Raw genomic sequence first — 26,743 nt, 5'->3', positions numbered from 1 at the left:
ATTAGTAAACTTTGCAGAAAAAAAGACTGAAGTGTCTTGTATCTCCTAAGATAGATATCAGAAGAAACTGTCTAGTTGTGGACATACGAATTAAACAAGATTTGGAATAAAATGCTCTATGTGGAGACAGTAGGAATTAACATTAATAAGACTCCATTTTAAATTATGCCTAGATGACAGTCATAAGACTAATAAATCAAAATTTGGCATTCTTTACTGATTCAAGGGTAAGAACTTTTTATCAGTAAAACGTTTAAGTTTGGAAGCTTCTTGTGGAGTCACAACTGGCACCTCCCTAATAAAGGATGAGTCATTTTGCACTCAAAGCAGGAATTCATTCTCTTGCTTATATATGAAAAATACAGTGTATCCTCCATAAAATCACTACAGTTACTTTGAGTATAGAACAATTTTTCTGAGAATTTACAAGTGAATCCATTAACTGTTTTAGGAGTAAAAAATAGGTTCTTTACGAAATTTAGTATTTGGTGTCAGGCTTTTTTTATTTTTTGGCCCAAATGATATTAATAACAAAATTATTCAGTTTCCTTAAATTGTCCGTATAGTTTAAACTCACTGACATATTATGCATAGGCTAGATTTGAAGGGTTTTATTTAGAGTTAATAGACATTTTTTCCTGTTCTTCGTTATTAAAATTTCTCCTTAAGCAGGAGCTGAAGAATGTTGTAGTACAGAGAATTCCATGGTAGAACTGCCTGTTTTTCAGAATAGCTGCCATCTCCAATTGTGCTTGATGGGATTGAAGCCAGAGGCTCCCTCAGGTGGACATTTTGAAAAGGGCATTTCTCTTTCATTGTTCTCAGTGGGACTTTTGTTCCTCTTTGCCCTCTAGCCACATAGGGCACCACCATCTTCATAAGAGCATCTTGGCTTCATGTGCTTTAAGAACTATGGGAGAAGGAGGCCATTTTGAAAGAGGGCAGTTTTTCATGAGTTTCTCTGAAGATTTTATACACCAGCCTCTGCTGCAAGCTGAATTTGCAGTTATGAAAAAATTACCATTAAATTATATTTATTTTCAAAAGCAATCTGTTGCAACAAGTCTGCTCAACAGAAAAGGTGTGCATGTTTGTGGGCACGTGCAGGGATAGGTGAGATTTATGACATAGGGGGAAATGTACATGTGTGTACGCACGGACGTGAGAATGTAGGGAGATCTGAAGAAGGCAGGAGATAGGAGGAGGAGGAGGAGAATTAGGATGTATGAGCTGGGAAATACAAGGAGGTGCAGAAAGGGAATTTGCAAGACAGAAAGGGTACAGTTCAACTACTTTGCACTACTCTAGTGAAACAATGCATGTTTAAATCCAACTTTGGCTGCTTTGTTCTGCTCCATAGTGGCATAAAGCTAGGGTTACCATATTTTGAGTGTCCAAAAGGAGGACACTCCACGGGGCCCCGCCCCAGCCCCGCCCACGCCCCAACTCCACCCCTTCCCCAAAGTCCCCACCCCAACTCCGCCCCCTCCCCTGCTTCCCGCGAACATTTGATTCGCGGGAAGCCTGAAGCAGGTAAGGTGGGGGTGGGGGAAGGAGGCGCGGCCCAGTCTGGCCCCCCCGGCGTCTCCAGCCTGGGTCGGCTCGGGCCCTGGGGTGTCGAGCACCCCCAGCCCGCCCAGCACTGCCGGTCCCCAGCCCGGCCCCCGGCTCGGCACCGCCGGCCCGGCCCGGCACCGCTGGCTCCGCATGTCCCGATTTTCCCGGACATGTCCGGCTTTTTGGGATTTCCCCCCGGACGGGGATTTGGAGCCCAAAAAGCCGGACATGTCTGGGAAAATCCGGACGTATGGTGACCCTACATAAAGCAGCCAGGGTTTCTTTTTGAATTCTTTTAGAAGTTAAAAGGAGCCTATAGAAGTTAAAATTTAAAAATGTATTGACATACTCCACATCTACAGATCATTAGACACATGATAGCATCCTTTTAGAGTTTCTTGTTTAGAATTTATGTATGAAAGTTGTAATTAAAAAAAAAAACAAGAAAATTCCTAGACCAACAAAAAAATGTTAAGATAGAGTTAAGAGTGAGTACATTATCAGTAATTTAGGGCAAAGTGTATTACAGGGATGTTGTAATCATTCTAAAATCAAGTATTATAAATCCAGGAAATTCAGAGTTAGGCTTAAAAGAAATCCAAAACAGTTAAGGTATGGAAATACAGATAGGCCATGTAAACTACCTTAAGTTTGCTCTGTAGTGATACCATGGGGGAGAAAAAAAAAATCTAATGTGTCTTAAAAAAACAATTTAGCCTAATCGGAGACCACAAAGTAAAATAGTTTAATCATATGGTTATTGAATGGTGTCATTACAGAGCAGAGTTAAGGTTGTTTGGGTGCCCTGTCTCTTTATTTCAGTACCATAGTTCTTTTAAGTTTAACTCTGAATTTCCTGGATTTGTAATACTTGATTTGGGATTACAACATCTCTGTAACATGTATTACCTTAAATTAGTGATATGTGTTCTCATCCTTAATTCAATTTTTACATAATTTTTGCCTGGAAAATTTTTTATATTTTTCAGTGCAGTGACCGACTTGGTTTTATGTTTAATACTAACAATACCTGGCAGTTACAATTTTTTACTTTCTTCAAAGCATTGTACTTTTAACTGATGGATCCTCACAGCACAGATATGTAAATGATGATGGGGGAGATTTTCCAAATGGTAGATAGGAATCTGTGTCTTTTGAAAATCTCACCCAACAGCTTTCTTATCTCGTGAGTTAGAGAGAACTAGCGATTTGTCCAAAGCCACAGAGGGAGCTGGTGTTGGAAGAACCAGGATTAGAGTTTGGCTGTTGTAGATTCATAATCCATTGTTCTGTCACTAGAACACACTGCCCCTCTGATGCCTTCATTGGCAGATATAAAAGAGTTTCTTGGATGTGGAAAACGCTTAATTTAAGATTTTCCACACATTCTGATATATTCTCTAGAATCCCAGGTCCACAGTATATGACTACAGTCCCCTTCAGAATTCTTAAACTTCGTTCTTTCTTTCCTTCTGTCATTCTTTCTTTCTTTCAACAGCTCTCTCAGGGGCACACCACTGTAGGGCAATAAATGTCCAAGAAGGGCTTGTCTATACTTACCGCGCTGGTTCAGCGGCAGGCAATCGAACTTCTGGGTTCGATTTATCGCGTCTTGTCTGGACGCGATAAATCGAACTCAGAAGTGCTCCCTGTCAACTCCGGTAATCCTGCTCGCCGCGAGGAGTACGCGGAGTCGACGGGGGAGCCTGCCTGCCGGGTCTGGGCGGCGGTAAGTTCGAACTAAGGTACGTCGACTTCAGCTACGTTATTCACGTAGCTGAAGTTGCGTACCTTAGTTCGATTTGGGGGTTTAGTGTAGACCAAGCCTTTGCTGCATCCTCTAGAATCTAAGCTTTCATTTAAGAAATAAACATCTAATCCTCCTCATGTCGATAGCATTCACAGTGCAACTAATCAAATGTTGGCCTTGTTCAGTCTGCCTGCCACATACTGAAACAAATTATCTGCAAGAGAGCTGTGAACTCCCTTTATTCATTGTAATGGGGTATTACTGCTGAATCTTAAATACCAAAACTGTTAACTGGAAGAGTTCTCTTCTTATTGCTTTTTCCTCCATTGCCTTGCAGACCAAAGCGGTGCCAGCTTGCTTCTCTGTCTTCAGGCTGTAAACAAACCAATGACTTGAATATGTCCATCCTACTGCATGTTTTAATGGCATTAGTTTGTTTTCAGAGAGAGTTGCTCTTTGTTTTGGTTTATTCTCTTCCTCTTCCCTGTGCTGCTCCTTAGTCTGCAGGTAAAGAGGAACCTGTTCCGGACACCTCTTTTAGGGGTAGTTGAGGTGTGTTTTATCTCTCTAAGCAGTCATGGGATAAGAGGGAACGTTCTCTCATGGATTGGTAACTGGTTAAAAGATAGGAAACAAAGGGTAGGAATAAATGGTCAGTTTTCAGAATGGAGAGAGGTAAATAGTGGTGTCTCCCAGGGACCTGTACTGGGCCCAGTCCTATTCAACATATTCATAAACGATCTGAAAAAAGGGGTAAACAGTGAGGTGGCAAAATTTGCAGATGATACAAAACTACTCAAGATAGTTAAGTCCCAGGCAGACGGCGAAGAGCTACAAAAGGATCTCACAAAACTGGGTAACAAAATGGCAGATGAAATTTAATGTTGATAAATGCAAAGTAGTGCACATTGGAAAACATAATCCTAACTATAGGGGTCTACAATGAAGGGGTCTAAATTAGCTGTTACAACTCAAAAAAGAGATATTGGAGTCATTGTGGATAGTTCTCTGAAATCATCCACTCAATGTGCAGTGACAGTCAAAAAAGCGAACAGAATGTTGGGAATCATCAAAAAAGGGATAGATAAGACAGAAAATATCATATTGCCTCTATATAAATCCATGGTACGCCCACACCTTGAATACTGCATGCAGATGTGGTCGCCCCATCTCAAAAAAGATATATTGGAATTGGAAAAGGTTCAGAAAAGGGCAACAAAAATTATTAGGGGTATAGAACGGCTTCCATATGAGGAGAGATTAATAAGACTGGGACTTTTCAGCTTGGAAAAGAGGTGACTAAGGGGGGATATGATAGAGATCTATAAAATCATGAGTGATATAGAGAAAGTAAATAAGGAAGTGTTATTTACTCCTTCTCATAATACAAGAACAAGGCGCCACCAAATGAAATTAGTAGGTAGCAGGCTTAAAACAAACACAAGAAAGTATTTTTCCACGCAATGCCCTGTCAACCTCTGGAACTCCTTGCCAGAGGGTGTTGTGAAGGCCAATACTATAATGGGGTTCAAAAGGGAGCTAGATAGATTTATGGAAGATAAGTCCATCAATGGCTATTAGCCAGGATGGGCAGGAATGGTGTCCCTAGCCTCTGTTTGCCAGAAGCTGGGATTGGGTGACAAGGGATGGATCACTTCATGATAACCTGTCTGTTCATTCCCTTTGGGGCACCTGCCATTGGCCACGGTCAGAGGACAGGATACTGGGCTTGATGGACCTTTAGTATGACCCAGTATGGCTGTTCTTATGTATAATTCTTATGGAATGGGCATGAGACAATCTGAAAGCAGCTACTGGGAAAAAGCAATAATATTCCTGGGAGTTGGGAGCCCTTTCCTATAAGAAGCCATCTCTCAAAGCCCTCCCAAAGAAGGCTGTATTACTGACTGCTCTGGAACGCACAACCAAGGTTTGTTCTTCTTTTCATTTTAAGCAATAAATTGTCCTTCGCTGTGCTCCACCCCTTTTCACCCCATAGCAGTGGGCCTGCACTTCCATCACAGGGGTTACTGCTCTCAAGGACTACGTAGCCAGGAGAGCGTTGTTCAGTAAGTCACTTTGTTTGGGACTTAGCATTCTAATGAGAGAGAACAACATGTTTAAAGCTGCAATCTCCAGATAGATTAAGGGTAGGTATCATGATACATTTAGAATGTCCTATCTCATAGATTCATGTTCATTCCACAAGACACACAGCAACCTATCCATAAAATACTACCTGGGCCTTGTTTGTTCTTTTGCTAAACAAATGCTTCTTTCAGTCACAAGGTCCTGCAATTTTTTCTGTATAACTGAAGGCACCTACTTGTCTCTAAGGGCTGGGAGTCAGGAGGGAAAAAATGCATAATTCTGTCTTCAGGATAGTTGTTGCCACACTTGTGAAAATTCAGTGGAATATCAGCTAACAGGAATAACAAAAATTTCCTAATTCCAGATCATAATAGTCTATATAAAGTAAATAAAAGCACCTCTAAAATAAAAAACAGTTTGGCCCCAAAATAAGTTTGAATACATGTATAAACTTGCCTTAAAAAATCATGCTCTAAGCCCATTGACTTACCTAATAAAAACAAGGGGAGAAATAAGTCAACCTATTTCTGTTTTGATGAAAACATAGCTGCCTCACCAAGTAATCTCAGAGCCATCCACTGTCATAGAAATGTTGACTATTCCACGCATATTTATTTATTAAAATTTCTGTGATTTGAATCTACATTTTAAGAGATACTCGTTAATAAAATTCAGTAGAAAAGCATCAGCGTTTTCCTTGAACCATCGCATACCGAAAGAAGGCTAGTCTATTTAGTAAGCATAAAAAGTCCATCTTCTGGTTTGGGAAGGTGGACAATAAATCCATGTGAAAAAATGGCAATATGATTCTGTGTATTATCCTTCATGTGCATCTTTCTGATATAACACAAACAGTAATCAGAATTCTTATTCAGTCGACATTTTGACCAATTTGCAGGCCAGACAGTACAGCACACTTTCATTCTGCTAAGCTATTTTTGATCAAACTTAAACTAAATCTGCTAAGCAATAACAAATGTGCTGTACCATTATCACTATGTTTACTTGTTACTCTTTGCCATTAAGATATAGGAGGAAATACAAGCACCTTATGCCTCCAAGCCTCTCCTCTTCAAAGTTGCCTACATCATGTTTCACTTGGATCTTTCACAATAATTTCACTGCTGAGTTTTTGTCCAAAAATAGGTATTTCCTGGCATCAAAAAACCCCTAACCCTGCAGTTTGGAAAGTGTACAAGACTTCACAATTTCTTTCAAAAATGGTTGGTTACTTTCCAAGATATCAGATCCAGCAACAAGGAAAGAGATACAAACTAATGAGAATCTGGATTTTCCTCTTGTAGGAGTCTGTTCTAGCCTTTGACATCAGAGAGTCAATAAAAATATACTCCCTCCCACAATTTTACTCTCAACTTTTGCAGAGTGGAGTTTGACAGCACTTTTAATATATATTGTATTTTAATTGATTGAGTTCTAATACTCCAGGAAATATCTTTATTTTGTGAGCTAAAGAAGATGTGCATCCTCATCTTCTTTGACATCTGATTCTTCCCTCCGCTATCCCAGTGTAAATCAGTAGTAACTCATTGAAGTAGTTACAGTGGTACACAATGAGAAGAGAATCGGTTCCAGGATTCCCAGCACATGGACATTGTACATATGTGACTTAATTACTGAAAAGTTCCAAGCATCTGAGAGGACACATATATTAAAAAAGAAAAGGTTTGATACAATAATTTAATCTGTAAACTCCTGTAGTTTAATCTCTGATGCCTCCACTTAATTTTTCATGCGTTTGACCCAACCGTTCAGCTTGGTTTGTTTGTGGCCACCTTTGTTTTCAGTCTGTTTTCAATTTAGCTAGCCTAAAACTTGCAGGACATTTTGTGTAAGATTCTCATTGCTGTGGTCTGTCATTGGAGTCCTTCCTTTCTAGATGTACATAATGGTGCCTATTGGGGTTCCCAAATGCTGAAATGCACAATGAGATTTTTTTTTGTGTGCCCCTTGGGTATATATTGTTTTGTTTATAATCACTGCTACTTTACTTAGATATGGCCATTTCTATTTCATTTCACTAAGACTGGTCTACACTACATAGTTAGGTTGTTTTAACTACATCATTCAGGGCTGTGAAAAATATCATGCCCTGTGGTCATTGTGTCAACCTAGCTACTGCCTCTTAGAGAAAGGTGGATTTACTCCAGCAATGGAAAAACCCATTCAGTCACTGTAGAAAGTGCCTATGCGATAGCAGGGCAGTTGTGCCACTGTAGTGTTTTTAGTGTAGATGTACCCTTAGACCATGTGATATGCAGGAGAGACAAAGGTGGGTGAGGTAATATTTTTTTATTGGACCAACTTCTGTTGGTGCAAGCCACACAGAGCTCTTCAGGTCAATAAAATGCAGGAGTCATGTTGGGTTGCAAGACCATGGAGCCTCAGGAAGAAGCCTGCTCTCATCACACTCCCTCGCCCCCCAAAATGGCCTTTAAATATCAGAACTTTACTAATAAAATGTTTATTTAGCACCTTTCATCTTGAAGGATTGCAAACCATTTTACAACTAAACACATGCATCACCACTGAAATGCATCCAGGCAGACAACTGGCACACAGTTCACTTCATAAAATGAAAGAAAGAGGCCAGTTACAAGGACAAAACCCACTATTCACGCAAAAAGTGCTGTGGGATCTTTATTGACCAGCTGTAACAGAGAGGATCCTCGTTTGGGTGTTTTGTTTTGTTGTGTTTTAAAGATCTCATCTGAGAGATCCACACAAGATACTGCACACAACCCAATTTATCTACCTTAAAAGACAAGGTTTGTGTCAGCCCTGCCAAGTTTGGAATCTGTGGTGCGATGGAGTCTAGGTATTTCTAACCTGACACTTTGAGATGACTAAGCCGCCACCACCTCAAGCTAGAGTGCATGCTTAATACATGAATCTTTAGGTTGTATACAGATAGTGATGCAGCATTACTTATGAATCCACAATTCTCAAATACTTGATGTTTCCACATGTACAATCCCATGAATACGGTAGGTCTCTTTACAAGCACAAGGTGTTAATTTAAAGTTCTACAAATTCCACAGCTTTGGGGAAAGCCTCATATTCTGACAGCTAAGTAGCTGAAATATTCTTCCAAGGGAAGCAGTGAAGCATTTGGAACAACTGGACAAAGCACTTGGAAAACCAACAGAGGGAACAATCCTGCATCAGCCAGGAGAATGGAAAGTACATGATGGGTCTTTTCAGCTGTTACTCCAACAATTCATAAGCAATTTATGAAAATAATAGGTATTGAGTGAGTCCTCTTTCTCTGCAGACACATTTACAAAATACCATTAAAACATTTTATTAATGTTCAGGGCCCAATCCCTCCCTGGTGTAACTCTGTGAAAGTCAATGGAGTTACACCAGAGAGGAAAGTGGGCTTCAGCATCTGTCTAGCTATGGCTTCGTTATTCTTAAATGCATTTCCTGGACATAACATTTATTATGTTCTTTCAGTTTAGCAAAGAAAAATCATACGGCTATTTTTTATACAATTTGGAAGCACTTAATACAAAGTTACATGAATACACTGCATCATTATGGCCTATCTGTGAAAAAATACTGAAATACTACCATAGGGCTGTTCAATACTAGTTTTGTCTTTCAACCTTTATCTTAATACTAGAAAATATATAAATCATTTGCATAACATTATGCAAAAGAAGGCACAGCCGGTTATACTTTACACAAGCACAATGCATAATATGCAGAAAAAAAGGATAAAAAAAGCTTCACATCCTTATTAGATACATTGTTGAAATCCATTAAGAAAAGTACTTCATCAACAACAGTGTTCAACACTTGAGAGCTATGATAAACAAAATTATAATTCACTTAATGCAAAACAGATTTTTATATATATAAAAACACTGTTTAAAAATGCTAACATAATGAAAGTAGATCCATGTAATGAAAAGTGCAAACCAAAGAAATGGAGGGTTTCACAATGTCCTTCTCATGACACAGGAAAAACTAACCCATGGGAATGAATGTATTAAATCAGTTAATGAGTCCTTAACGTGATGAGACGTCATCAGGATTTCTGAGCATTTGGAGAAAGCAGTACTGGAGAAGAGGCCCCATCCAAACTGGGGATTGGTACTGGTATGTGACCATTTAGCAGAGTTGGAAACTGCAAGAGGACAAAAGGTAAAATTCATTCATTATCTCAAAGGATTACTGCATATGCACTCAGCCCCAGCAACTGAACCCAGATGATTTTCCTTTCAAAGGTTGTGGTTCCTAAATGACAAGCTTTGATTCAAATAATAATGAGTAACATTTATTAATGAAAGGATGATATTCTTTTTCTTAAATGTACAAGAAAATATAGCTAGTTAATGCTACAAGACAACTGTCATCAGCTCGCAAAATTGAGCAGTATGAAGAAAGATTTGTTGATCGTTATGCATAAAGGAAGAATGTTCTGTAATCTTACAAGACATTAACACCTCTGCATTTTTAAGGTGTCTGAAAGAGATACGCAATGAAGATTCTTGCAAAATGAAACTGTAACCTCAAGATACAGTTTCATCTGTGGGGGGGAGGGAAATATATAAGCCTTCAAAAATATTTTGAAAAACGTATGTGTGTATTCAGTAGAATCTGTCAGCTATCTACAAGGGACCCTTTGTCATGTGGCTAAGGGATATAAGTATTAAGCATGTCACATTTTCAAAGTGCTGTGCAAAGAATATTAACTAAGTTAATACACCAGTATATTCTTTGTACACCCTTGCACCCTGATTGCAGCTTATTTGCACTTAATGTATATTGACTGGTATTTAAGATTAAGACTAGCGAGGGAGCTAGGTAGGAAAGTAGGATAAGCCTGCTACATTAGACACTCAGAATTAGTTTTTAAAAATGTGTTAAAGATTATATTGGCCTATTTTATGGCCAGAGTTAGGTCCTGATTCTATGAGGCGTTACTTAAATGGGAGTGCTGAACACCCTCAACACTCAATTGATTTCAACAGGCATTGAGGTCACTGCACCTTAAAGGATTAGGCCCTAAATACTGAATGACCCAATCCAAAACTGCCACTTTGTTAAAACTGAACAGCTACATCAAACGGGGTGAGTGGGTGTGTAAAAAATATCTACTATATACTGCCCCCCACAGGACAGAGAGCGAGCAATCCTAATTGCCGCCGTGCTCTACTATGAGCTCCAGGTTTTAGCTAAAGATTGTTCTTTTTATCATTCAGTTTGAAATTTGAAAAGCATCGATCCATGTGATCAGCATTGGGCAGCAAGGGTCAGTGCACCATGCTGAAGGCTGTATCAAAAGTCAGTACTGGTTTGTTTCCTGCAGGCTTTCTTTTTATATCAGCCAGCCAGAACAAGAGTCACCACCATGCCCCTGGAAAATCTTTTACCTATTTGATTTCAACTAATTACGGGGGGGAGGGGGCAGTTTCTTGTTTTTATACTGTAGGTTCTTCAAGAGGGATATGTAACCTAAAATGTCCTTCATGTGGTTTCTAAGACTACAAACCATCCCTCTTTTGTTATAATAATTGGCTGTCTCACTAGGCAGGTGAGGTGCTGAAACTACTGATTATTATGCAAAATGTGCTGATTTTACTTTAACCTCATTCTCCTACCCTTTTGTCCAATTCTTCCACCTGTTGTGTTTTGTGGATGAGATGGGAGACTTAGATGGAGAGATCTCTGGGGCAAGGACTGTCTTTTTTCCCCCACTTATTTGTACAGTGTCTTGCCCTGATCCTTGATTGAGTTCTCAGTGCTACTGTAATACAGATAATAAATAATCAAAACCAAGAGAATAAAATAGTTTAACTGGGATCACTGGGGCAGCTGAGATTTCAATGAAGTTTGATTGCATTCCCTTGGGGCTTTATTTTCGGATAAAACACAGTTGTACAAATCTCTCATTGCCCCAGTTATGCGGTAACTTTCAAACTAATGATGAAAATCTAAAGTGAGTTTAATTACATTCTAGTATTATTGCCACAGGAAGATCTTCCAATTAGGCCAAATTATGGCGATAAACTGAATGAGGCAGAATTAACTGCAGATTTCAGTGGCACTTTTCATTTTCTCCGAGGCTGAATGGGCACAATTCTCTCCCCACACACTGGGATGTGGGAGTTGCTTTAGCTGTGTATGTATTCCAGTGCTGTACTAGTGAGGCACTTCATGGCCGCTCACTTTCAGAACGAAATATAAAGAGCCCTTCATCCAGGAAGAGGCGTGTGCTTCACATTCCTAGAAGTGATTGCTCTCGCTCAACATGGGATGCCACTGTCTGCCTCAGTATCCAACAGCCTTCTGCTATGACGATGGTCATGTCCCAAAGGCACGGTACGTAACACTGGAAGAAGCAGGGGTCTAACTAGAATGCTAAGACCCTTCTCTTTTCTCCACTTTCACCCAACATAGTGTAGTCAGCACTCCATCCTGTTACCACCTAATCCAGTCTAGCTATTAAGGGGTACGTCTACACAGCCTACAGCAGCATGCCTCCCAACCTGGGTCTGTAGAAGCCCTTTAAAGTCCACTCTCCCCCCTCAGCTTCAGAGCTCAAGCTCCAGTCGCTACACAGCTGTTTTTAGGATGCTACTGAAAGCCCCACAAGCCCAAGTTTGTCAACCCATGCTGGGAGGCTTGCTGCCGCGGGCGTGAGATGACCCAGTATGGGCTGTTAACGAGAACTACCAGATCCATCTGTGTACAGTAGCCTCAGTAACAAAAAATCCCTTTAGCTCTTTAGGGCAGAGACTTTTTTCTTGTGTGTTTGTACAACACACAGTACATCTGGGTCCCATCCTGATTGAGGCCTCTGGGTGCTATGGCAATATTAATATTAAATAATTAATTCTAGCCAAGTCCTGCCTGTTCTCGACTATGGAAGATGCTACACACCTGGAAAAAAGAAATTGGGGCCTGGTCCTGCTTCTGTTTAAGTCAAGGGCCCCGAAAGAGAGAGTCAATCAGCTTTAGGAAGTATTACTCTCAGACCCCCACTACTTTCAGGGTTTCCGCTTCCTGTTTAAGCAAGCAATGAACCCTCAATGGGCACAGAAATGTGTTGGTCTGAGACCACCTTTTCCTTAGGGCATGCAGCCAGCTCTTTTTTTCTTGACTCCTAGATTTGCTAGCTAGAATTCTGAAAGGTGGGTTTGCCCTTGCAGATACACAAGTAGCATCCCTAGTCTGGGGAGAGTTTTACATGAGCAGGTGCGTGAGACAGGAAATAGCCACGACAGGATCACCTGGGGAAGTCTGTTTTTGTAGTGAAAAAAAAACTCAGACTCGGTGGGTTAGTTCCATTTCAGCTGCTGTTGCCACTTCCTATTTGGTTTGTAAATTAAAACTTTATGCACTACAGATTTGTCACCTTGGCCTTTTTTCTGAACCATGCGTTATTCAGATAAGGCCCTTTGGGTCCGTCAGATGCGACAGATCCAAATCCACTTTCACTTCCAGTTGTCACTGTAGGTTACTAGATGCACTTGCAGTCTCATTACAGGACAAGTCTTGGATGCTTCCGTCTCAAATTAAATGTCTGGATGTTTCCAATCGTGTGCAGAATGATAGCACAATACAAATAAATGAGTTTATATGAGGTGAAACAAAGAGCCCTAGGACTGCTGTACATAAAGTCACATTATAACTGAAAGGAATGCCTATAACCCCAGTGTGGCGCTGGAGTATTTGTGGTCAAATCACTCCCAGGCCTTGTGATTCTGCTGTATATATGGCCAGTCTCTGGGAGTTCAGGGGCTGGGTCGTCTTTGTTTCCCATCTTCCATATATTGTGTCAGTGCTGGTCTGCCTCAGCACTTGTGGGATTTCATTCCAGGGCTTTTCCTTGCATTCTTTAGCTCCTCTATGGATCACCAGCTTTCTTCCTGCCAATTAACTGATAAGTATTTTTTTCCTGTGCCCTGTTGAATCAGCTGATTGGCAATGGCTCCAGTTGGCTGGAGTGTGGAGGAGCTGATAGCCCCACCCTCTTTCCAATTTCTGGATGGACACTGGGGCTTTGAACAGCTTGTATTCCACAGTGATTTATTCATGTCCTTATTGGGTTTTGTGTGGTGCTCTTCACTGTGCAATCCAAATTGCTCTCGAACATTTATTCTCCCAACATCCTATGCTGCAGAGAAGTGCTGTTAATCCCATTTTACAGATGAGAAACTCTGGCAAAGAGGGATTAAGTGACTTGTCCAAGGACACACATGAAACCTGTGGCAGAGCTGGGAACTGAGCCCAGATCTCCTGAGTACAAGGCCCGTGCGTTACCCACAAATCCTCAGTGACAGGCACCTTCACATGACAAAAGGATCAATTACTGCCTTCTGTACAAGGCTAGACCTTGGTTTGCATGATTTTTCCAAAGCCTTTTCCATTGCTTTCCCTCCCACCTTCAACAGCTACAAGACAGTCTCTTTGCTCTACAGTCTCCTTCAGAGGCTCTGAGGGCTCAACTGTTCTCAGCTAGGGCCTTCAGCTTTTCTTTTTCCCATAAAATATCTGCTATGTTCACGTTCCATGAGGGATGTTGCCCAGGAGATTCTGACAGTGTTACAGTGAATCTAACTCTGCGTGTCCCTTTTAAAGAATGCCTGCTAATGTCAATATTTAGTTAAACTACTTGGAAAATTCAAAACCAACATGTGCAGGATGTTACCCTGATGTCTTTTCAGTATGTGCGCCAAAGAAAGCCACCTTTAGAAATGAAATGTGTCCACAAGAAAAACCTACCTGGAACAAGGTGTTTGGTCCTTGTAGCCTGGCAGGACTCAAAGGAGCTACAGGACTAAGGCTGCTCCAAAAGTGAATGCTAGACAGCAGTGGACTTGGGGTCAACAGTAATCCATTTGGGGTCTGCAAGACAAAAATACCAAATGTGTGCCTTGAGGCAGAAGACAATATGGGTTGGACCGTTACAGCTCCATCGACATTTTGCAACATTATGAGGTTTTCCTCCCACTAATCTACTGACCCTGTCAGAACAGTAATTTAATATCCCATGCTATAAAATGATCTCCTTTTCAGAGTGATTTTATTGCCATTCAGGTTTGTTTAAGAAAATTCAAAACAGACCCACATGATTTGATGCATATCTGTATCACAGTGTTACAATACCATGCATACCTCATTTTAGATACTGCCTATCAATGTAAAAATCTAATCTCTTTCAGAATAATGTTTGTTTTTTGTAGACTAGCAATTACTCGCACTGGCTAGATCTTTTGGACAATTAACCCAGTAGTGTTTGGAGTCAAAAGCTAGGCTTTGAAGCTCACTCTCCTAGCTGGTGCTTCTCTTTCACTCTGTTTGAAAGAAGGCTTGACAAAGTGGCATTGTATTGGTTTCTGCAGTGAAGGGTGGGTTTACAACCAGAGTGACAGCTAAGGCTCCAGAGAATGCAACTAATTCTATGCTAAGAGTCTAAATCCATAGAACTAACAATCCATGCATTTTCTGTGCTCACAGATTGCTATTTGCAGGGTCATGACTCGGATACAGAGCTGTGAGTCTTCTCATAGTGTTTTCAAAGTGGAATTGCAGGCTGGACACAGTAAAAATGCAACTGGCAAGCAGATTTCTGCGTTTAAAGAAAACGAGTCTAAAATCATACGTGCCGTTCTGTATCCAAAATAACGTCTATAATTCCAAATAAGAAAGTGACACAAGTGCTGTGCTAAGCTTTGAACACAAGGTTTGAAATACCACAGCTAATCTTTCTCACACCCAGGCCCCAAATTAGCAAATCACGCCTTTTCAGGAAAGGATTTAAGCACGTGCTTAATCTCATTGACTTTAATGGAACATGAGCACATGCTTAAAATTGAGCCTGCGCTTTGCTGAACAGGGAAATGTTTTGCTGAAGGGGGCGGGGGGGAGAGCAGGCTGTATTTACAACATTTAAAACCTTTGGGGGAAGGAGAAGAATCTCATGACTCCTTGCAGGGAATTAATGTCCCCCACTCAGTCAATTTACATAATCCTACGTGTCTCATACAGTTGTGGCTGTGGCCAAGGGTATAAACTTTGCCCCCCTAAAGGGTCTCATTTGAGTTTGTTCAAACTGTTTACTGTCACATCTGTCTTTGCATGCGCGCGTGCACACATTGTTGCTCAGACACCACAGTTAATGGCACAGTAAAAGACCCTAGACAGAGAGAGACCAGAAGTCAAGGGATTTTAAAATCTGAATGATGTATTGTTCGTATTGTGGTGATGCCTAAGGGGTCTGTGAGGATTAGAGTTCCATTGCACCGGGTGCTATACAAATCCACAGGAAGACTCACACCTGCCCTGACATACCTGCAATCTAATTCGAAACAAGAGCCTAAAGGTTAGTTTAGCAAACAGTAGCTGGGAAGGGAAGAGTGGGGCAGGAGATAACCGTAATAAGCTCACACAGCGACCTAGGCTAGCAATGCATACAACCTGAGAGCCCCAACCTATTGGAAAGGTGGGTCTTTAAAAAACAAAAGTCTAATCTCTATTCAATTTCTCACATGAAGTGGAGCTTGTGGAAAGACTTTGAAGGAGCAGGTAGTGGCCTTACGGCTCACGCAGAGCAGGTGCTCCATGCATAAGGGTTAGCCTGGAGGAACGCACAGAGATGTTTGTGGGAGAAATGGACAAATGGAAGTTGAAGGCCAGCATCGTTGGCAGAGCAAGGGCGTTGCATCAGAGAGAAAAGCGGATGAGATGGGAGTGGCGAACTTGTGAAGGGGCTTGAAAGGAGATGGATGGCAAGACGCCTGACACTGGATGCAATGTAAAACTGGGAATCAAACAGAGGTGAGCTTAGCAGCTGTGTGCGTCTGAATTGGAGAGGGGTGTTGGGAAGGCCAAAGCGGGAGGAGAGTATAGTGCTCGTGTCATGAAGTAAAGAGGTTTCAGAGTAGCAGCCGTGTTAGTCTGTATCCACAAAAAGAAGAACATGAGTACTTGTGGCACCTTAGAGACTAACAAATTTATTAGAGCATAAGCTTTCGTGGACTACAGCCCACTTCTTCGGATGCATATAGAATGGAACATATANTAGCCAGCCACACAGAGCAACTGAGCATGCTCCCTCCAGCCTAGGGCTACAGAGGCAATGCCTGGCTATTCCTGTCATGGCTATTCCAGGCCAGCGTGCCGACATGCACTAGAAATGAAGAGCAAGGAACCTGTCAGTAGTAGTAATTAAGAAAGTACTAGACTAAGAAGTGGGCTGTAGTCCACGAAAGCTTATGCTCTAATAAATTTGTTAGTCTCTAAGGTGCCACAAGTACTCCTGTTCTTCTTTTTGTGGATACAGACTAACAAATTTATTAGAGCATAAGCTTTCGTGGACCACGAAAGCTTATGCTCTAATAAATTTGTTAGTCTCTAAGGTGCCACAAGTACTCATGTTCTTCTTTTTTGAAGTAAAGAGGGGGGCCTGAGTAAGAACTGTAACAGTGTGAACAAAGGAGAGGTCAGGTTTTGGAAATGTTATGGAGGAAGCAGCAGCAGGATTTGGACACAGCCTGGATGGGCCAGGCCAGGAAAGGGAAAGAGCAAAGATGACCCCCAATTATGGTGCCTGCATGTCAGTGAGAATCTCAACAGTGATGTCAAGAAGGACAAAGCAGATGAGGGAGTGGGAAGACGATGAAGGATGGAGACAGACATTCAATTTTGGCCATGTTAAGTTTAAGCTTATGTCAAGACATTCAGGAGGAGATGTCAGAGAGGGAGGCTTATGTGCAGGATTGGTGGGAGGGAGGCAGATAGGCGGGTAAGGAGTTGGAAGGTAGAGCTACCAGTCATTGTAGATGTAAAAATGGTAGCTTATGAGCTTATGAGACCACCAAAGGGAACGGGTGTAAAGCAAGAAGAGATGGGGCAAAGGATGGAGCCCTGCAGAATCCATAAACAGTGGGTGTAGGGAGGACATTGACCCACTAAAAGAGATGATAAAGGAATGGCCAGAAATGCAGGTGGAGAACCATGTGAGAACTTCATGATGAAAGCAAGGGTGGGCAAGTTTTAGAGGAGAGTCTGATCGATGGCCTCCAATGCAGCAGGGAAGTCAAGGAGCAGGAATATGCAGTAGAGAGAAGGAGATCTGGCTCTGGGAAGCGTAGTTTCAGTGGAGCAAAGCAGAGGAACATGGAGCACAGGATTGTGTGACCAATACATTTAGGGGTGAAGAGAAGAAGGGAGTTGAGGGTGGCCACTGGATAAACAAGTGGGGACAATGTTCTTTTTTTGAAGATGGGGATACCAGAGCAATCATGTCCTATGAGGGAGGGAGCAGATGAGAGTGAAATATTGAGAACAGTGTGGGAGAAGAAGAGAGGATGGAATGATTAGATGGAAAGGTGCTAGAGGAAAAGAGCAGGCAAGAAACCCCAGGGTTGGTAATAGGAGATCATGTTAAAGAAATGGAATAAGCCACCCTGGATCTTACTAATAGCAGGTTGCTAGGTGCTGTTGCTATTAGCACAGATCCAACAGTGTTGACAAGGCCAAAATGTATATGGACGCGTCCTCTCTCAAGGATGCAGTAGCCTCCAAAGCCACTATAGTCTCCCTCATAGCCACATATTTGCCAACTCCCTCCCCTCCCCCATGCCAATTTCCTCCCCTCATCCCAGGTAGCACGCGGAAAGCCCTTGTGGAAGTAGGCTGTGCAGAATGTAAGGGGTCTGGGCTCACCAAGCGTGTTCCCCAAATCCTGCACTCCCATCTCCCCATGCAACACCACACCAGCCCCACCATGCCCATGGCCCTTTATGTCTATGGGGAAGGGGGTAGCAGGGTTTGCCCTTTTAAAAGTAACTCTGTCCACTCACAAACTAAACATTTCTCCCTTTTTAAGAACAGCTAATAATCATGTACACGTTGGGTTGTTTCAGACGCCGGCATGAGTGGTGCTGTTCCCAGGCTGTGTTACTAACTGATAGCCATCCTCCTGGAGTGTATCCATGGGGATTCAGGAGATATGGCAAACGATGTGACTGAACTAGATCAGGATAAATGGTCAGAGATCTATGTTCTTAGGGTTCTGTAAGTTAAAGGCCATTGACTTGAAACCAGGTATCTCTGCAGCCAGAACCAATATAGTTCAGCGAAGTACACAGTATTACGCAGGCTGAGCTAGCCGTGAGGTCTTGGGACACTGTTCTGAATAAACCCCACATCTGCTTTTACTTCTTCCCAGAGAACCTTCTTAAAAGAGTATATTAGCAGCTGTCATGATCCAGATGACGATGAATACCCAATAACCCAACACCTTTTTAAAAAGGTTCTTTGGGAAGAAATAAAGAGCAAAAGGCAGGAGGATGAGCTTATTCAGAATTGCGTCCCGAGGTCTGATCCCTAATAATGGATGCAGAGAGACCCCATTTCTCTGAAGTACAGTCCCTAAAGAAGGGCTAGTACTTAAAGAGAGATTTGAAACTGAGTTGTAACCCAGTCCGGTCAATCAATACCTTAAGGTGCCTGACAATAGTACTAAGGTAAAGTCCACACCCTGTGAAGATCAGAGCACTAGAGTTGTCACTTTCAGCTGGAGCCAGGAGCTAGCCACAGTAAGGCTCGAATTTGGTTAATATTTAATACAAGAAGTGCAGGCTGCATTCCAGTCTTCATATGACCGAGGCCATCAGACAGCAGCAAAACCACAGGAGGAATTTAAGGTGTAAACAACAGAACAGAATCACCTGTCCTTAAATTACATGTGGAAACTGATATACCATCTCATGTTATGCCCCCGCTGGCAATATAATCAGTATTGTATTTTAATCCTGCTGGGATGCTATTATCCCAAAGCCAGTAATAACCACACTATCTATCTCAGTCGTAGGAGCACTGCTTTAAAAAAAGATTTCAAATTAATGTTATTTATTGTACAAACAGCACTATAGTGAGGAAGAGCAGAGCTCCCACCTTCGCCCCAAAAGGAGCAAAGTTGGTGTAACCCTTACTAGCACAGTGCATGTCACATCATGATAGATGACCCCTACAGAAGTTACCCCTTTAGCTAACGTGCTATAAGGTTTGTAACTGTTGTGCTAAAGGGCTCCGGCCCTGCAGATGATGAATGCAAAGGGAAGGGCTGTTGTGTACACCCTCATTTCATATGTTAGGAATCAGTATATTGTAGAAGTTACGAACTCTGAAGCAGATGCCTCAAGAAAACAAACCTAAATCAGCTTTCCCCATTTTCCAGAAAAAGGCAACAGTGCTAGCAAAACCAAAAAGATAAATAATCTGCAGAACAAGCGATGGAACTGGGCAAAATACTCAAATTTTGTTGTTGTTTAAGCATTCCTGTTTTCATGTTCATTAAATGAAATTCCAAAAAAAACCTCTATGAAAAAATTGTACCAATTCCTTTTTGCCTTTAAAAGCAAATTTTCCCAATATCTTCATGTCGCTTTTTTCTTTTTGAAGTTGAGTTGGTCCTGTTTGGTTACAAAAGTCATAAGGTCTTCGTTATGGTTCTCTGATTGGCTGAGCTTTTTATTTATGTGCTCAAGAATAGTTGTTGGAAGCCATTTTGAATCATTTTCTCAGAGGAAGTGGCTGCATTTTGTGAGCTCTTGCTGAACCGTTCAAATGCCCTGTCTGACTTCTAGAGTTGGGAACAGAGTGCATATGTCCTTGACTGCGTCTAGTCCCTATGTGTCTCTGAGATCAGAATCTGGTAAATAAAATATAGTCGGATGTGTAGCACTTGCCATTCCCAAGTAAAATGAGACGAATTGCAGCGTGCCAACCTAAACTCTAGATCTCGTTACTTTCTATTATAACTTTACTGTTACCTAAATATGGTTGATGTATTTTGTATTTTATTATGTGCTCAATTATGTCAAACTTCTTAAAGATAGAGGATGCTTTTTAAACAAGCCTAAAATCGATTGTTAATACACAGGAAACAGCTACCGTGCTCCAATGATGCTGCCAAATGTCTGGAGAGCAAATGGCCCCATAGAGCACACCACGTCTCTCACAGATGCATTCAGTCTCTTATAGAGACTGTTAAGAAAGATGTGCTGAACTGTGGAATAAACAGATGGAGAACTGAATCACTGATGTGTTTGGTAATGGACTACAGTCAGTATCAATCAAGAAGAGGCCCATAGTCAACTACAAAACAAACCAGGCTCTTTCTAATTTTTCCTTTTTGAAAATCTTGGGCGTAATAGACTATTTTATAGATAACAAGGAAGCGAAGTATCCAAAGAAATGGTGAATGAATGGACCAACAAGGAAACAAATCAAAATGGCTCTACTGATTCTGGGTATGGTATTAGATTAAAGTAGACTTGCAATGGACCTTGCTTTCAATCTGTCCCATTCTGGGCCTGATATGGTTTATTTGTCCATTTTTGTGCCCTGAAAGTAAAACATTTACCGTGGTTATTACCACAGCTAGATACTCTGCATGCTAGTCAATGCATCTCAGTTCTGGCTTGCCACACTCCAATTCTTCCTGCTAACTGTATTTTACACTTGGAGTTTTTATGATGTGCACAACTGACAGGTAGAGACAAACAAGCTAATTTTCATTGGAGACCCAACTTTAAATCATTCCCTTGTGCCCAAGTACTGCAGGGCTCTAATAAAAGGAAGGCATAATATCTGGTGAATTCAGGATAAGGCTTAAATCATATCCCTAGATTTCCTTGCTTTTGTGAGTGAGTTAGCCACCCTACCATTTATTGTTTTATTTTTTGTTATATATTCAATAAATTTCACTTAATATTGATTGCGTGAACTTTTATTCCTATAATCCTTCTTTGTGCATATTTTTACAAATGAATTTCCTCTCTAATTTTACTGTGGTGCAGTCAGACGCAAATAACCTAGCATGATGCAAGCACTAAATCATCTGCTTCTTGCTGAATTTCCTCTTGTCCTTTGAATTTCTAGGTCTGTCCAGTGACATTATTTTTAGTGAACTCCACCTTCAGGACAACTATTGTTCAACACTGACACTCCTACAATTGTGTAATTAGTTAACATCCACTTTACAGTGAACAGAAACAAATGGGTATTTCTTAGGCTCATGCAGAAAGGAGACTGCAGCAAATGCTTTATGAACCTGTAGGGCCTTTTGAAACTGAAATTGGCTTAAGAGCCCTTTCTTAGAAACCAATTAATTTGATCTGCTTTGAAAGCTAATGAAAATGTCACACTTTATGAATGGGTGCAGCAAGTGGTACTAAAAAAATCAGCCAAGCATCCCATGACATACACATCCACGTTTTGACGGAGTAACTACGTGTATTTGTTTCTTGGCCTTTTCCTCCTTGTTCTGCATACCTTGAAACTGGTTTTAAACGATAGCTGATTGATGTTAACAGCTGCCCCAAGTGAATGTGTCATTATCCTTCCACCCACTCTGTGAACTGTAATAACTTTTCTCCACATTACCGCTGGGCATGTGTGCAAGAAAGGACTGTACTTTCCACATTTTATATAGGCATCTCCTACACCTTTTTTCCTTCCCCCCCTTTTCAATGTGAAAGTCACATGAACATAAAACTGATCCTTCATTTAGTCTTGACCAAATTAGAACCTATTTGTCCAAAACAAGAGTATATTAGACAGACATATCTTACCTGTGCAGTAAAGAAAGCTGGAGTCAGGGATCCCGAAGGAAGTGCTGGGCTGTTGAGGGCGATGGAACCGATATCGGTGCTGGAAAGAACCATGGGCGGCGCTGAGATTTCCAAGCCTTTGGGTTTTTTGGCCTTTGGGGGAAGAGATGGAAATTTCGTCTTGGAACCTGAAGAGAGGTTCAGAGGCTCAAGAGAATCTGAGTCATGGCAACTGGACTCAAGAAAGAGGCTCCTGTGATCTGAAGGGAGGGGTGAGTGAGGAGACAGAGACGGAGACCGTGATGAAGACGGCGAAGTAGTAGATGAAATGCTGGCTGTGGTAGGCAACATTAAAGAAGATATTTTAGCTGACACTGAAGAGGTGAGAAAAGCAGAGCCAGCTGCTGCTTCGGACGTCGATGGCAACGACACAATGGGCTTCATCACTTGCTTGTCTGTTTTGTTTGTCACAAATCTTATAACAGTCCTGACTTCTTCCACCGGTGTGTTTCCTTCCGACTTCTCCTCCAGTTTTTCTGTTTTGATTGGCTTGTGAGTGTCTGGCTGGTTCTGCAGGGAGTTGATGGTGAAAGAAGAGTACAGACCAGAATGGATATATTCGTTACGGCTTGTGCTTTTCAGAGCTGACACATTGTGCTTGTGCTGGTCTCTGCCCTCGGAAAGCATCTTACACTCGCTGTCCTGCAGCAAGAGGCTTTCTCTACTGATTTCCACAGCATGGGGATCCATTTTCAAAATCTCAGGAAAGGAGACAAACTTGTACACAAACTTCTGTCCAATCACTTTCTTGATGATGTTCTGTGAATACAAAACCACAGGCTAACAAGGTTAGTGATCTGGATACATGGAGTGCATTATTATTGTTTTCTATTTGTATTATAATGCCATGGGGCCATAGTTATGAACCACAACCCCATTGTGCTAGTGTAACGCCGACAAACCCCGGTTGTGGGCGGGCGGGGATCAAACCAACAACTTGCTGTTAGCTAAGGCTGTAGAGCAGACTCATAATCTCTCTCTAAGTGGTCTCAGTGCCACTAGATGGGACAGAACACCACACCCAGGACATGTGTGGGCTACACTAGGCGCTGTACAAGCACAGAACAAAATACAGTCCCTCCCCAAAGAGCTTACGGTCTCAGTATAAGACGAGAGGAAACGGATGGATCTAGATAGACAGGGGGTACAAATAAACAATGAAACAATCGTTTACATGGTTTCACATATATAGGCTGACATTGCTCTTGGCTCAAAGTCAGACAGGCATTTCAGTGAGTATTCAAACTCTTCCTTTCCTTGGGCCTGATTCCATCCACCTACCTAAACATTTGTTACACGCCTCCTCATCACATCTAACAAAATTGCCATCTCTACAATATACACGCCGCAACATGGATTAATCACCTCTCTCTTCCCCTAAAGCAGCTCAGAAATATTTTCTTTCCAATGGAAAAAGAGCATTCTCAGCACCTTGGAGGTTTGACCTCCTCCGCCTTTTGATGGGCTGTCGCACTGTAGAAAACTCAGCTGTAGCTCTTGCAATCCCTAGATCCATGATCTCTAAGGGTTAAGCTTTCCTTTCAGATATTTGCAAATTATAAAACAAATGTAAGCAGAGTCTGGATGAGCTCTCCCCGACATCTAGTGGTGAGCTGTGGGGAAAAAACTTCAGAAGCTGATCTCGTTTGCATGGAAACACACACCCTGCCTAGGTGCTCAGCATGATGGGATTGCTTGCCCAAATGATCACTTCTGGCTGGTGTTGGATCCCCCGTCTCCTTGTTATTAGGGAAGGAGTAATAAAGGCTTGTTGTGTGAACCAAGGGCAGCAGAACTGTACCTGGCATATCCCGATGGAGGGACTCACCCTCAACTGAACGGCACTCGCTAGACAGGGGACATGGGTTCCAAAGCCCCATGAGTTGAGAGTGGTGTGGGCCCTGTTTAAGGGTTGTTGATGCCACTTGACCATTCCTCTCTCCCATTTAGACTCAACTGAGAGTCTTGTTACAGGTTGCAGAGCTGATCACTGATACCTAGATCTAAGTATTAGACCTACTTTGGAACAGTGCCTCTATTGGAAGAGACTGCACAATGTGCACCAGCAGTTAGGTTCCCCCACTAACAGCTGAAATCACTGAGAGCTGTGTTAAGTGTGTGGGGGGCCTAAAGACATCTTGGTGAGTGGCCAGCCAGGCAGCTGGCAAAGAGGCATGGCCAGCAGGGAGGCTGCTGGAGAGGGCCAGAGCACAGCCCCGCAGAGGCGTGGCAATCGAACATTGGGGTGACAAGCAAGTGCTCGAGCAGTGCAGCGTGTAAGTTGCCTCCTTACCCTCCCCCCTTCACACAAGGTGGGAGGTGAACTCTGTGGATGAACCTCTGAACTCGGGGGCTGCACTGGCCAAGGACAGCAACTGTGAGTGAGGTACAGAGAAGGGACAGGCACATTAAAGGGACTTTTGGGTTGCTGGACTTAAGACCCTGAGGAGAAAAGGACACTGCCCAACTTACTTGGTGGTGGGTCTTTTGCTCATGGTTTGTGTTTATGAACCCTAGTTGCGGTGTTTTCCCAAATTAATGCTGAGTTACTTCCCTCCTTTTATTAAAAGGTTTTGCTACACTCAGACTCTGTGCTTGCAACAGGGGAAGTATTGCCTCTTAGAGATACCAGGGGGTGGAGTGTAATTGTCCCAGGTCACTGGGTGGGGCCTCAAGCCGGTTTTGTGTTGTATTGTTGAAAAGGAACCCCTAGATACTGAACCCGGCCCTTGTTGCTGCTGGCTCCACCTGGCAGAAGAGTTACCCATACAAAAACCCATGTTCAAATTAGGCATAGCCCATTAAACCTCTATGCCTGCATATATGTGCTAGTGTGCAGGTTTAGACTCTATAGTCTTGTGCCACCAATTGACAATGATCACACGCTCGTCAGCAGTCATGAAACATGAGCTAAATTTGTGACAAATGCAAATGTTTGCACAGTCTTTGATGTCACAAACAAGTAAAATTACTATCTCAGCTCAGAGGTGAGTACAGGGAAATCTTTTACTCAGACACAAAACAGAATAGAAACACAGAAAAAAATCCCAGCTATGTAAATTGTTGTTAGTACAACTGTTTGCTTTTCTTCATATTTGCCCTAATGAAATAATTTACTGGCCCAATCACTTTAATGTTTCTGGGGGTTTGACTTTAATGAGGTTTGGATCAAGCCCTAAATCTACTGATGTGCTTTATATCACAGGGGTAGCCGTGTTAGTCTGTGCATCTGAAGAAGTGGGTTTTTTACCCACGAAAGCTTATGCCCAAAAAATCTCTTAGTCTTTAAAGTGCCACCAGACTCCTCATTGGTTTTGATGTGCTTTTGCCCAATTATACAACATTTTAGACCTACAAGGTCCTTGTATGAGCTCATATGCAGTTACATTATGGTACCAGATAACATGGGCCCATGAAAAGGAAGAGAGCAATGTGGGGGGGGAAGGGGAGGCAAAAAAACCTAACTGGCTTCAAAACTAAGCTTGGTATGTTTCTGGAGGGGATGTATGAGGAGACTGGCTACATGCCATTGTAGGCAATCTGTGACTGCTAGTAGTAAATATCTCCAAATATCTCCAGAGGCTGGTGATAGGACACTAGATGGAGAGGGCTCTGAGTTACTACAGAGAATTCTTTCCCAGGTGTCTGGCTGGTGGGTCTTGCCCACATGCTCAGGGTCTAACTGACTGCCATATTTGGGGATCAGGACGGGCTTTTCCCCCAGGTCAGCTTGACAGAGACACTGGGGGTTTTTCACCTTTCTCTAATACAGGAGTGGGTGGGTGAGGTTCTGTGGCCTGCAATGTGCAGGTGGTCAGACTAGATGATCATGGTGATCCCTTCTGACCTTAAAGTCGATTGAGTCTGAGACCTCCATATACCTCCAGTTTATGAGATCTCCATATCGAGGAAGAAGAGAGGGCAGGGGCACTTTTTCAGATATTTCAGAAGTGAGTTTTTGTTTTCTTGGGGTCCATGTTCTTTGACAAAGGATTCTCTCCTTTAAAAGCCTTTTTGGGGAATACCCCTCACTCGGGTGCACAGCTGTTTCTTATAAGATAAAACTGCTCTGTGGTAAGTAAAGTTGAATGTGAACTTACATTATTCCTGTAAACTTAATTTCTTTTTCAGTCAACCATAAATATCTATTCCAAGACTTGGCAAACAAAGTCTCAGACCACTGTTCTCTTTCATTAACTATTTGTTTTGTTGGTTTAAAAAAGAAATTCAGCCTTAATTCCTATTTATGTATCTAGATTCTTACATGGCTTCCATCACTGTAGGCTCTGAAAGCCTCATATACATTAGCAGATTTATCCTCACCAAATCCCAGTGAGATAGGGAACTGTTATTATCCCTGTTTTACAAATGGGGAGCTAGACACACAGAGCAAAAGAGACTTGGCCAAGTTCACAGAAGGAATCTCCAGAGCTGGAAATTAAATCCAAATTTCCCAATCTACTCCTTTAACCGCAAGCCCATGCTTCCTCCAGTCTGAGTTGTACGTGAATCTGTCTACATAGATGAAGATGATTACACAAAGAAGTTCAGAAGATATTTGGAATCTAAATGCATGTGTGTGTTGATTCTCCTGGCTTCATTTTAGGACTTGGTTTATGTTTTTGTCTGCTCTGGTGTAGCTGAAACATCGTTCTCAGTTTTACTTCACTCTGACTCAGTTTTACACCTC

The 26,743-nt window shown here is 42.0% G+C and overlaps 1 protein-coding gene across 2 annotated transcripts in view; it reads right to left on the bottom strand.

Moving 5' to 3' along the window:
• Nucleotides 1-7,688: 7,688 nt before the first annotated feature.
• The window catches only part of ELK3 (ETS transcription factor ELK3), a 60,003-nt gene continuing 40,948 nt past the window's right edge, over nucleotides 7,689-26,743 (bottom strand). For both annotated transcript variants that reach the window (XM_034773209.1, XM_034773201.1), the window contains 3 exons: nucleotides 22,015-22,812; nucleotides 14,156-14,278; nucleotides 7,689-9,551 (listed from right to left, as the gene is read on the bottom strand). In XM_034773209.1, coding sequence (XP_034629100.1) covers nucleotides 9,453-9,551; nucleotides 14,156-14,278; nucleotides 22,015-22,812 — 1,020 coding nt within the window. In that variant the 3' untranslated portion in view covers nucleotides 7,689-9,452. The remainder of the gene's footprint in view (nucleotides 9,552-14,155; nucleotides 14,279-22,014; nucleotides 22,813-26,743) is intronic.

The sequence above is a fragment of the Trachemys scripta genome, chromosome 1 (genome assembly GCF_013100865.1).
Source record: "Trachemys scripta elegans isolate TJP31775 chromosome 1, CAS_Tse_1.0, whole genome shotgun sequence".
In the NCBI taxonomy this organism is placed as follows: domain Eukaryota; kingdom Metazoa; phylum Chordata; order Testudines; family Emydidae; genus Trachemys; species Trachemys scripta.
The sequence above is the reverse complement of the archived record's forward strand: the minus strand, read 5'-3'. Positions and strand labels throughout refer to the sequence as shown.